Below are 13,837 nucleotides of genomic sequence, written 5' to 3'. Positions count from 1 at the left end.
AAACCATTATCCACCCGTTCCTAATGAAAATATCCTAGAAGCAAATGTTATGATGTTTTTCACTGATTCGTCATCCCGCCAAAGAAGCGGCGAAATAGGCTGCACCCTTTCAAACGACCATCTGCTCAGTGCTATCGATAGTGCTTTCTGTCGCAGAAGGAAACGCTCGTAAACTCCCTTGCAACCAAGACTCATGCACAGCTACAACTTTCCTCATCCAAAGTAATTTTTTGCTAACCTCTGGTTTATATAACACTCATAGCCCTGTCGACATTTCAAATTCAATGGGTACATTGATTCTTACATAACCCGAAGATATCCACCAAAACGCATTTGGTCAGCCTTTAGGATAGCTAGTGCATCATCTCTAAGTGCTACCCATAGTCACTTATATGTCGAACAAACGGCGTTTTTTTATATAAAGGTGTAGGTTTTATGCATGTTGCGTCGTCTAAGGGTAGAATATGAAGTCGGGGCCCGGCAGCGCTAGGCAAGACTGTAGCCAGAAATAGGTTCTGTTGAGCACATTTCTACACTACGTTGTGTTAGAACAGTGGCATCGTCTCCAATCGTAATTTCAGGAATGTATTCGACTCTGTCAGCCGGTATGGTCTTTTCAACATAACCCCATAACAATACGGCGTTGTGTTTATTCTAAATGAGAACCTAGTCAACCTGAATTATGCAAACGACATTGTCTTCGTTTTAGAAAAAAAGGTAGAAAGCGCGGGTGTCGCTAGGAGAACTGACTAGGATCATTCGGCATTTCGGCATGTGCTTTGCACCCCAAAAGTGCGAAGTCATTCCGCAAAAGTTCAGTCTTTCTGACTCAAAAAACTCAAAGGTTGAAAATGGAAGAGGGGGAGCACTGCATTTTTTCCAGCGTTGCGCCATCCTTGAAAGTTTTGTGACACACACATCAATCGATTGCGCCGTCAGTTTGCGTTACTTGTGATAAAAAAAACATATTTTGCATCATAGGACACATTTATCATATTACATTGCCAGCCACGAGAATTGGTCGGAAGATTTGGGACAATCGATGTCTCTTAACCGTAACTGGATTTGGGTGAAATCAGCAAACTCGCACTGAGATTATTACGAATGGGTTGTTTGATGAAGCATACGATATTTCTTTCAAAAATGAATCCATCAATGCAAATGCCGGTTGAGTTACTGTCTTCCGAGATAAGCGTTGCTTTCCGAACCTGACTGAGGGTGGTGAGAATATCATTTGACATAAGGGAAAAGAATTTTACGAAAATTCTGTAGGGCAGTTAGACACCACTATTCTTCTCTAGCATAATTGTCAGCGAAGGGAACTTCGGACGTTATTCCATTTAGGTTTCATTTAAACCACTATTGTAATGTACCCACCTACTGTGAGTAAAATAATGTATATTTCCTCTTCTATCTTACGATTGTATAGTCGAGCCCAGAATCGTTGGGAAAAGGCGAGCCTTGGGGGGCAGATTTAGTCTATCTTGGTGCACCTTTGTAAATAACCGCATCCAACTGATTGCAGTTTTTACCTGTCCGCGGTGGCCTGAGCAGCCGGTAGCAGTGTTTTGATATAAATGAATCAGTTTACAACTTAAATGGTGAGTTCTCACACCTTTCCGAAACAACACACTGCATATTCCCACTATCAAACTGGACATATTCAATCATGCGACAAAGCGAACGATGATTGACGTCAGTCAAACAAAGCCTCGTAATGGAAAATACTATCCCCTTTGGGCGATATTTACAGTTTTGCAAGATCCAGATTCCTATCCTTTTGTGTCAACCAGGGTGGTCTCCATTAGGTTTTTGAGCTGATCAACGCATAAGCCATTAGGAAATGCTCACAAATCTGCAATTTTTCCATCCATTGCCTTTTATTTAGATAGTTTTCTGTATTCGGTGTTGCATTTAATGTCAAAATTCAATAATAGCCTCCGTTGCACAGTTACCTTTCACGCAACAATAGTTTGTCCAAAATCACGCCGTCAGTGGAAAACCTGGATTAGTGAGACCCGTTTAAATCTTTTCAGACAACTGTTTGCGTACACCGTTACAGTTGGCTTAGCACATGCTAAAACTTGTGTTGTCGCCCACTCACTCTGTCATCCCTCTGGACATGCCGATGGCCTTCATCCCTTCATTCCTTTTTTCCAGGTCTGTCGGATCCTTTTGTGGTTGTCGACCTCCTGCCGCGGCACATATTCAAAGTATCTCCCAGGCAAATGAGGACCAGGATTGTAAAAAACAGCCTAGACCCTATTTTCAACGAACAATTTGAATTGTAAGTATGGCTGTGGTGCTAAACAGGACCTGATTTTTTGTGAATACATTGAAGGGTTATGCAGTCTTACACACCGAGCCCACAAATTCAAGAAAGATCAATGACTTCACTAAAAATCGCCTACGCAGCTTGAAATATTCACCATAAAAAATTTATAAAAATATTTTAGTCCTTGAACTTGACAGAGTGCAGCAGTTGCCGGTTGTCGGTTAATTACCCAGTGACAGCGTCACTCAGCCATTGCGTTGAAATGTTACAACGCACTACAGAAATTCACACCAAGAAAACATGGCTTTGTTTTCGACAAAGATTCTCATTTTTATAGCACTTTATTCCCCCACGAGAGACTCAGCGAAATCTCTTGTTTATTATATTCTCTAAATGAATGTGCTGCTCAGAGGCCCTCTAACGTTTGCGTTGGTACTATATTTGAGATATGGTGTATAGTTTTACAGAGAAACTACTCACAGACGAGTTTTCAAGCCGAGTCACCTGTGAAAACCTAAGCGGCATCCAAATGAATGTGTCTGTTGAAATCTTACGGCTTGGATTCAAGTAGAACATAAGACTGAAGGAAACTCGGGAGCTTCACTTACCTCATGAACCTTAAGAGGGGCGAGGCTGGTCGTAGGCTGTCGAAGTGTTCTTAGCAAACTTGTGAGTAGCTTCTTCCATTAAAATGGAAGGATGGAGGGATGATGCCAGGTTCAGGAAAGTAAAGTGTTAACGTTTTGTCAGTTTGTACACGTTCAGCAAGTCCACCGGACAGCATCTTCTGTAGGACTTTTTCTTTGCTCTGCGCCTGACGAGCCAGTTTCTTGCTACCATGACCGAATCTGGCAATATAGTCCTTCATGGAAGAAATTTGATCCTGTCCCCATTTATATCGCTCTTCTCTTCTTGTTCTCTTCCAATTCAAGACGAGTGCGAACATATTGATCGTAGTTGCCCTAAAAGTAGGAGAGTTTGTGCCGGTGCATCAACACAATGTTCGTGCAAACACCGTTGAGGAAATTCTGTGAATGCGATATGATCACCAGACATCGTGGGTAGTTGATCAGTTCACGTTCCAACCACACACAAGCATTCAACTCGAGGTGATTTGTGGGCTCATCGAGCAGAAGTAGGGCTGGTGGAACAAACTTCTGTCAGCAGCTGCCATGCCCATACGCACGCTTCCTTTTTGAAGTAATCACCAAACGACCAATTGCCCAACATTTCGAAGAGTGTGTGGTGATACACGTCGCAACCAACGTTGTCAAGATCCTTGTGCTTTCCACCAGCTCGAATGCATTTGTGTGTGTTCACAGTGCGTTTCCATCCCGCCATTTCAGTGTTCGGATCAACCGTTCCCTGAAAAATTGGCTTAAACTTTTGAAGAATCTGTACATGAAACTCCTTGTACGACTGCATGGTAGACACATTTAAAGGAAGTCAAACCACATTTTCACCGCAAATGTAACATTCAATTACAACTGGGGGAAGAAACGTGACTAGTCTTTAGGTCAATGATTAACATACTTAACTCTAAATTTTTGAGTAATTTCAGGAATTGATTCGGAGCGGTTGGAATCAAATGCAATCATGGATTTAGTTCTTGCAAAACTAAGAAGCTTATTTTGGATTTGATTTATAAAGGCGATTTGCCAGGGAGATGGACCCCACAAGCGAGGGAAACAATGGTGGTCTTCCCTACAATAGAGGGCTTTTCTTGTGACAACAGTGCACTAATATGATATGATTCCATAACATGATTCCATGACATTTCATTCACACTCTTTTGTGCACCACACTATATAGTGAAGAAAATTGGCTCCTCAAAAACAACCTGGCTGCGCTTGTGTTGAAGGGGTTCATAGCTCATGCATGGTGGACAACCAGTTACCACTCTCCACAGCACATCATTACACTAAACCAGTAGTATTAAGTTCATGTTCTACGTGACTCTTAGATGCATGTCTTCACTCAGACTTTTAATTCCGTCAGAATATTTGACACCGAAGCACTTAGCCGGATCAAACAGCTGTATTTCAACGATTTTCACCCGTTGGATTACACAGTAGCCCCGTTTTCCTTAGTGCGATGTCCAGACAAGAGAACACATAAAGGACTGCTGTATTAATCCACGACTTTGTGAACAGGCTAGATGCGTCGTGTCCCGTCATTCCATCGTACATCTGAGAAGATAATCCTAGCCGGTGTACCATTGACAGTAAACGACGGTAACTTTCGGATGGTTTACATAGGTATTTACGTGAAAGTATTTCACCGGTAGACAAGAGTGGACGCCATTTGTAGTGGTTATAGCTCAGCTTCCACGTTTGAGCGAACCATTGTTGTCCGTCAGTGACCATATTCACCAGGTTCAGTCCAACTGAGGGTCCTTGGATGGCGCCAAGTGTGAACAGTAAAGCATCGACAACCTTCAGCATTTTTCAAATTGAAAGATTATTTTAACGCCTAATTAATCCACTGCCAGAATACCGAGATGAATGTGATATTCTCTTTGGAAATCGGATGTCACGTTTACTGCTTTCAAAGCATGTGAGATTTGGTATTTTCCTCCTCTTAACACTCGCATTTCCCGTAAATGTTAAAAACTTCACCTTCTATAATTTCTTAGGTAGTTATGTGAAATAATCTTATTTTTTCATTTTAGTACCGTTTCTGCTTTTATAGTTCACTTCTGTAACAGTGGTGAACCTGAGAATTTTTTCACTTGATAGCAGCACATTTTCAGCATGACTGAATCGATTCAACCCAATCAAGGGGACTTGTGGAATTTTATTGAATTTTACTGAGGCTTCAACCTCAGTAGTGGAGGAACTTGAGGCTCATTGGTAGAGGTTATTTCGCCCTGATCACTCTCTGGATTGATGTAGTATTAGGAGTGTTTGTTCATAAAAGAGGTTGAAACACTGTCAAAAATGCTGTCTATGTTCCGTGGTTTAACTTGAAGTTGTCCTCAGCCAACGTTGTAAATATTTCCGTGATCTAGTGGAAATCTTATTATGTTTGCTTTCTGTAATAATAATAAAACAGTTCGTCTGCAACGTGAGTTCGAGGTGTTCAAGGAGCCGAAAATGATTGATAGCAAGCAAGCTGATGACCATGAGGTAATGGAAATAAAGGGGCAGTGACTGCTCCAGGTCTGGTTGGCGTGAGGGTGGAATAAGTAGTGTATGGTATATTAAAGTGTAGACAGTGTGGGTCGGTGAGCCATGCGTATCGTTTGACGTCATAGATGAAATCCGGGTAAGTTTTTTCCATTGATGCTGTGGAACTAGTGAGTATACCAGGAAGCAAATATGTGTGGGGATCAATGCCTTTAGAATGCTGATAGCCGAATACCTTTCATGTAAATACATGCACATTGACAGTTTTCATCTAAAGCATACCAGAAATATAAACTACCAAAGTGCTGAGCTGATCGACGGCTCGCCTTCTCGCACATATCACTAAAAATCTGATTCAGATCATTTCGTTAGCGTCACTGAAAAGGATGCTCCTCAAAAAGACGCTCTTTTGGGACATCATTTCATATGAGAAGCCAAAATTTTAACACCGACGGAGAAGTAAATAATGACTGTTTGAATCAATAGCGCCTTAAGTCGCACACCTTACCTGGTGATTTTTGACGTTCAAATTTTCAACCAAAGTATTGCAAACAAATCCGGCTCTTGCAGGCGAGTCCTAATATACTGCTAATATAGTACTATACTACTAGTATCTGCCAGTGCTTATACAATTCACCTTTCTTTCTATTCATGGAATTTTCCTCAGTGTTCTAGAACCCTGAAAAAATACCTTTCGGCACAAAAGGTTTAGCCCTTTTGGTGCACCAAGCGATAGTTTTCCAGCTGATATCTCCTTTGCCAAGTGCAAACACCAGGGAAACAATTTAGTTTTTAGCATTTTTGATCTACGCCTCCGAATTCTTTACCCTAAAATGAAGATATCCCTTTGCATTCTTTGCTGTAGTGTATTATGAGGCCATAAACAAGTTGTTTTTCACATTTTAGGACAGATAAGTAAGCTTTTGGGAATCTTAAAAAACACAAGCATTTTGGTCAAGCTCTAGACCACTTGCCAATTTTGACCCGAATATTTCTTATGACTATGAAAAATTCATGTCCGCTCCGTCTAATGCTTCAACTCACACTGATTTTTCACCCCAAAATCTAAATGTCGCCAGTACTGCAACTGAAGTTGAACTGCGACACCCTTCAGCGTGTCTGGCTTTTGTGATAATGGATCACGACATTCTGTTGTCCGATGATTTGGAAGGAGTCTCGTTCCTGCGTTTATCTACCCTTTTCGAACCGAGACGTGAAGGTAGCTGCAGGCAGGGCCCTTCGCTCAACTGTGTCTTGCCAGTTTTACATCCCACACATAAAAGTGAGTGGCAGCATTACATGGTTTAACTTGTATCATGGTCCATCAGGTATATTTATCAGACCACCAAGGATAATAGTGTATTTTTATGTATGTCGGGTCGTTATTTCTGTGAACTTTCCTCAGCGACCACATCTTGTTTGCCTCCTTGAGTTGTACAACCGGAGGACAATGGAAAGTGGTTACTTCGGTTCCAGGTGTCCACAAAGTTTCACACGGCAATTTGAGTAAACCAGTGACCCTCAGTCATGGACATCCACTGTAGTATGTTAGTAAAACGGTGAGTGCTACAGAAGAAACAGAGTAAAATTTACTATCCTCTCTAACCCAATCACACAGATACAAACCCTGAGAAGGGCAGCTGGTGATTTTCCACAGGTATAGTTTTTGGAAAGAGCTTTGCTTGAGATAAAATAGTCGCTTTCGGTAACGGTGGTTTTAGACTTTTAAACGTTTTGTCACACCTAACCGCAACTAGTCTTTTGTTCATTTATGCATATGGGGTGCCTACGTAAGTGAAAACTATTCGTATTCGCCAAATCTCTATTGGGTTGCACGTTGTTGATCCTGTCAGTACGACTGCTTTGTTGATATCACCTACGGTGATGCATCATTCTACCGAAAATCCTACGTCACGATGAGATATAATCCTGTCAAGATCGCATCCCATTTTCCATACATTCATCTTGCAAAAGATGTTTCCTCCTGACCTACCTCGTACGATTTTCATAGATGTATACATTTCAACAACACATCGCCACTTACGAACAAACATATGCACGTCCAATATTGACACTGTCGTGATGCATTTTTGTATCCGTTTTGGTTACGAGGTCTATTTATAATGATGCTGATAGCGGAGGATTGATAGGGTTGATCTCGATGAGATGCGGAGAGCTGAACTTAATCCAACAACGATAGTGATGTGTACGGTCGATGTGGCAGAACGAAGCTCACTTCGCTGATGTATGACGGCAATGAAAAAAGACTGTTTACCCATGTATTCACTCTAACGACTTCACAAAAGCACGTGATTATAAGTTGGGTTAGGACCAACTGTATTCTTATGCGAGTACCGGGCTTAGATAAAAAATATGTATAACTTGCACTTCATGAACTAATAAGGTATGACCTTTGCAAACAGCATGGATGTTAATCCTCTTGGACATAGTAAGTAAACTAAGATTGTCAATGGGATCAAATTTTATGTCTCTTAGTGCTACCTCCCTTAAGGATTATTGTTCGTGTGCAAACAGAGAGACAGAGAAACGGGAAAACGGAACAGCACCCGTCACTTACAGACAAATTAAGATTTAATTGGGCTTTGTAATGGGAGTGAAGTTTTGTTGTAAAAAGACATCTCGCAATTATGCTTAGTAACATCGTCTGACAGAAAAAGGCGCGCTTGAATGGAATGAGCTGTATCGCGGTCCTCAGTAATAACCACGCCGGATATGGCCATAGTTCAAGGCCCTCTGGCCCACAACTTAAAGCCGTAACGAATCCTGCACGGGGGGTAGATGAATTCAACCGACCGTGGACATTTTTGTAACAGCTCCGTTGATACAGAATCCATTCTGCACATGGGCTTTACCTCCGCCCACTCTTTGTTTGCTGGCAAGGGCTGTACTCTATGGTGGGACTCCATAAATTTTCTCACATCAACAGAAGTCACCAGCACTTGAATCGTCATGACAACGTTTGGGACTGGCTGCTGGTATCAACAGTGTTTCATTTTTTATCCGTCAAGCTTTGTGAGTAAATGCATTCAGAGCACAAATGAGTGTGTACAACTTTGTCTGATGTGTTTCTTATTCAGAGAAATATTTCTCTGGATAATGGCTTATTCATAGTAAGAATTTTTACACAAAAGGCAAGGCGTACCCGATTCTACTTTATTGGCCACTCATTCAAAATCGCTATCTAGAGGTTGTGCCAAAGACCAAAGGAATCCATATATTACGAAAACAAACACCAAATTCATCCAACAAAATAAGTGTGACTTCCGCGCTTCGACATGCACACGAAGTAGTGACAAACGATTAGATGTTAGGAATTTGCACAAGGTAAGGTTTCAGTTTTGCGTTCTGCCATGACTGACGCACGAGGAATGCATCTGTCACTCTGACATCCAACAGAAAACCTACATAGTATCTTTCGACAATAAGAAACCGGAGTGCCAAAATCCAATCAAACGATCATTTCAGTCAAAAATGGAAAAATAAATCTTTGGAATTTCGGTTATCGGGCTTAGTGCCTCAAAGTTACCTCTTAAAAATACCTTATAGATCTGCTTCATTGCACGGCCATAACCACTCCGTATTGCATTAGTCGTAGAAAAACCTTGACCTGATTGCCATATTCATATACACAAGTGAAGTCACTAATTCCGTTAATTAACGGAGGACTAAACGTGGCTATTCCCTACGGGAAGATCTGCGGCTAGCTAGAATAGGCTGAAATATTGTAATTCTTTCGTCACACCCATTTTGAAATTCAGTCTTTTTATCAACGGCCCTGGAGTTATTTGAGAAGTTCAACAACGTTTTGCGCAACTAATGTCCATCTACTGTGAACTGTACTCAAGCTTATTCTCGTGGTGATTTGATGAACACACTTCTCTCACGTTTTTAGAGTACAGTGCATTTCGCGTGCTGAGTCAGCGCACAGATCAGTATGCACAGGAAGTCTACAAACGGTGGCAGCCCGTGGAGCAAGACGGCTCTAGCTAGTGGCACCTCACAAATCAATTTTGCTATGTCCTATCCAGAGTATGTGAGTGTGTCGGTTTAAACGACGATCTACTTTGCTCTTCAGATCTTTTATTAAATAATCAATAATTGAGGCACACTTTTGGATTATTTTCTGTCTTGATCTGTCAGCAACTTACCGTAGCCGACACAACTTTTGATGAACGCGCATATTGTCGACGATTGTGCAAACTAACCAAAGCTGATGATGCACACCAACTAAGTTGGCGACATGGTGTTCCTTCCCTTTGTTGTACACTCCCTATTTTCGCGTTGTTTTTTTTGTCATCTTGAAAGTGGTAATCCGAATACCCACTGATTGTGGCTGAATTGTAATAAAGTACAAATACACTGATTTCTCTAAGGATTTCAGCTGTGACTGCTGTGGAGAGTCATGTGATGAGTGATGAGTGGATTAAACTAAAAAGTACTAGATTTTAATGAGGACTGCGAGCAGTTCCAGGCGTGTTGAAGGGCACCATCATTGCTATTTGAAGAACTCGCCCTTAAGATAGTGATGGTTCTAACCAGGGATTTGGTAGCCGTGCAGAGCTAATCCTCATTTCCATACACTTTTGTGAAGCCATGTAACAATCAACCAAAGCCTGTATAAGAAACCACAAAAAGACTGACGCGTCACTATTTATGTGCATGTTAAATCCTGCCTCGCAGATAATTTGAGGGTCGCTTGATCCAGCTATAAATACCCACCGAATTGACTGCATGAAAAACAATAATTCACCAGAAAAATATCAGTCATCACACCGGTTGTCGCTTTCAGGAGGGCAATTTTGTATCTGGGACTTTGATCGACTATGCAGCAGGTTAAATTATAACTCTGAAATCATGTGACACTATTTATTTCCGCTTGACAAAAAAGAAACCAATAAAACCCAAAACTCACTGTTTTATGTCCACTGAACGAAAGAACAGCGAGAGAAAACTTTGATTCGAACTCATCTGTAGTTTTCAGGCGTCCTCGTGTTTACTCAACTTCTTGGTCACCGGACGACATTAGTGAGATAACTAATTTCTACCGTTGCCTTGAGTTTGGAAAAGCATACCGATATATTTTCTGATCACTGCTGGAGCGCTCAAAAGCACAACACTTCGGTTGTCAATATGCATATGTCTGCGGATTCCGTACTGTTGAGTAAGCTTGATTATACAATTACTACAAGTGAACCATACCTCCGGTATGGCAGGTGCTGCTTGCCAATAGACAAAGGATTAAGGCTATTCCATGGTAGGTAGTCAGGCTTGCGTTGTCTAACATCAAAGAAAAAGCCAACTGACATTAGCCCGGTGACCTTAGATGGTTTTCACAATCGCTTACGCATCTTCGGCAGCATCACCTTTTTAAAAGTTGTGTTTCCTTTTTTGGTCAAATGCAGTGTGAATTAATCGAAAAAGCGCTTAGTTAGATCGCTGGCTATCAGAAGGTGAACTTGAGCAACTGTTGCTTTCAGTACAATATGATATACGCACCTAGTCTGAAATTTAAGCAGAGATTGAACCTCAATAATTTGAACCAACATTCTATGTAAGTCCTCCTTCCATTCATTCATTTGACTGATTTTAGAGGCGAAACAGAGCTCCGGTAGTGGGTGAATCATCCACGGTCGTGAAAGGATAATGGGCAAGTGCATACACTTGGGTATAACGCGTCAGACAGATCAGCTCTGCGGAGGTACGCAAATGCCCGACAGGTTTATCATACCATCCACGCTACCAGGTTCGCAAGCTGTAGAACCATCCAGCTGTTCTACTCCTGGCTTGGGCGTTCATGAAATCCAGCTACCAGATATCATTTCCCGTGCAGTGAGAAGCCTAGCCGTAAATACAACTCAATCAGATCAAGTAGGCGTACGACAAGAGATCTCGTAACAAATCAACGAAGCAATATTGGATGAATATAGATCCTAAGGCTGTAGAATAAGGAATAAGGAACTAAGTCGAGCCACTCGATGACACAACTACGAAGTAGCATATGCTTATATCAACATGACAGGCCGCAATGTTACACTCTATGTTGTATGTTGGAGGTTGGTGAGTAGAATGAGAAAAATTACTCATTTGGCGTTTATTTGCTTGGAATAATGCTTATGGATCCACTGGTTGTCCGGTATCCAAGGCAGATTTCATTCGAATGCACAGAACATAGGAGAAACTGGTGCAACAACATGCATAGTGAAAGCCTATGGAAGCATTACCCTGTGTGGCGGAACTTAGTGGCCCCAGTTATGATGGTTGTTGATGGTGCGGTGTAGCCTGAGCCGTATAGGCCATAATGATCCAAGATCTATGGTTAGGTGGTTGAGGCGGAAAAAGAAAGGCCCGGGTTGTTAGAGTAACCTTTTGCTAGAGAGCGCTGAAAGTTTTCACTTGCTTTTCCGCAAATTTGAATGTAAAGGCCCACTGCTTAAAAATTACGATTTCGTATGCTCGGCGACTTGGAACTGGGTTCGATCGGAAAGTTAAGGCACGAGGATATCTGTGACCGCGGTCTCTGATCTCAATGAAACAAGACTCAGACCTTGGACTAACTGCGAACTCATCAGCTGCTAGAAAGCGGCAACTGGAGGTTATCTGAAATCTCCCGTAAGAGACACCTAAACCAGAAGCGCTTGACAAGCGTGTCAGAGCGTTTAGTTCAAATTGTATCTGGCGAAGGAATAAGAGCTTTATTAGACAAGTAGAATGTGTAGCCAAAACGCAAGCAACAAGGGTTTGCTGTGAGACATGGCATCGAATACATTGTCTATATACGGCAGGAGCTTATTAGAACCCAGCGGAATACCGTGAATGACTTCACTAGTGACCGATGTTGGAGATGACAGTCTACCACCGATTTGGGTGACTTGGATCCTAGTAGGCATATAGGAGGTGGGCCATTGAAATGGGAATCCCATGATGCCAGTGAAACCAAGTTTCTGCGGCAGGGTTGCATGAGGGACCTGGTCAGGAGCCGTTTTGGATAGCCAGTGAGGCTATTAGAATGAATTGCACACAACATGAGCCCCTAGGATGATGTCATGGAACTGGAGTTATTTAATTCTCACGGAGCCAAGGGTCAGAAATCCGCACTGCATGGCATTTGAACGTGGGGAAATGTTTGAAGTGAGCACTGAACTAGACGTTCTAGCGTCATCATGAGATGAAAGTTATGATCAATTTCCAAAAGGATGAAGGTAGTAAATCTGGATTCAGATTTGAAATGAGTGAAGGTAAGGGCTGTTCCCATTGGCAGGGAGGAGGCAAATGAGAGTCTCTGAGATAGAGAACGGGACATTTTGACTACCGCTTCTCAGGTTACAGAAAAATCATCTTATCACGATTGGACGCTGCCTTGAAAGCTTTGATTAAGGGGGATATCGTCTAGTGTGGCAGTCACGGTGATGGGAAACTGGTAGCCTGTGGTTTGAATTATGGGCCAGAAAGCATTTTGTAGCAGTCGATAAAGTACAAGCAGCAGGATAGGAGATCGGTAGCTTTCGACGGCACTTGAAGAGGTTATCGAGTTGTTTATTGAGGTACAATGCATAAGAAACGGGTGGCCGAGAAATTCCGGGAAGATGAATGGCGTAAAGAAAGTGTATTCTCTTCAATATATTCAAGAGGTATGCTGAGGATTGCTTGATCGGTTGTGAGTTATGAGGAGTGGTAATAAAAACTTACCAGGTTACAAGTATTTTCTACTAGCCCTGTGTATTCATATGTGAAAAATTCTAAGGGGCTTTATTGGTATGATGGGTCGAGGTAGAAACATTCTTGAGGAAAGCTATCAGGAACCGTTTACATGTTGCGGAATGTGTATACTTGTGGGGAGAAAGATTTTGCTCCCCTCCCAGGAAGCCAGCAAAGAGTACCTACCAGAAGAATCCCTGGCGGGATAAGTAACCGGAAGGCTCATCAAGCGATTGGACGCCGCTGGCTAGAAGTACACCCAAATTATTTTCGCCGGAGCTTTAGGGTCTTCGAAATTTTGACTTAAACGGTGAGCTATCCCAATCCATTTGCAGCTCCCGGTAACATTTCGCTCATGGCATTTTGTTTAACTGGGCGAAATGTCAAGGTGACAGACCATCACCGAATCGCATTTTGTTAGCGGTTTACGCGGTATTGGCCGGGCAAACGCAGTTTAGCAGATTTTGGAGTTCTTCGGTGTTCATTAGGTCCAAAAAACATCCGAAGATTATTTAAGGCAAATTCCACCCTGGAAGATCGGTCATAGACCTTTGTTTGCTCTATGCTCCTTAGATTTAACAATTGAGATTATTTTGTTCGGCGAGCCTGTTAACAACACGTTTTCTCATGGATCCCATTGTACGGCAGCCTAATCAAGCGAACAACGACGGTTCCTTATGCTCATAACTCTGCGCGTTGTCACTCATTTCGAATACCT

General features: G+C 42.1%; 1 protein-coding gene across 1 annotated transcript in view; it reads left to right on the top strand.

Annotated features, from left to right (window-relative positions):
* Positions 1-9,414, top strand: part of T265_03199 (hypothetical protein) — a gene marked incomplete at both ends in the record, with an annotated part of 56,633 nt that extends 47,219 nt beyond the window's left edge. The window contains 3 exons of the mRNA XM_009167618.1: positions 2,161-2,287; positions 6,483-6,685; positions 9,317-9,414. Of these exons, the coding sequence (XP_009165882.1) occupies positions 2,161-2,287; positions 6,483-6,685; positions 9,317-9,414 (428 nt within the window). The remainder of the gene's footprint in view (positions 1-2,160; positions 2,288-6,482; positions 6,686-9,316) is intronic.
* Between the last annotated feature and the right edge of the window lie 4,423 nt (positions 9,415-13,837).

The sequence above is a fragment of the Opisthorchis viverrini genome, assembly GCF_000715545.1.
Source record: "Opisthorchis viverrini unplaced genomic scaffold opera_v5_44, whole genome shotgun sequence".
In the NCBI taxonomy this organism is placed as follows: Eukaryota; Metazoa; Platyhelminthes; class Trematoda; order Opisthorchiida; family Opisthorchiidae; genus Opisthorchis; species Opisthorchis viverrini.
The sequence above is the reverse complement of the archived record's forward strand: the minus strand, read 5'-3'. Positions and strand labels throughout refer to the sequence as shown.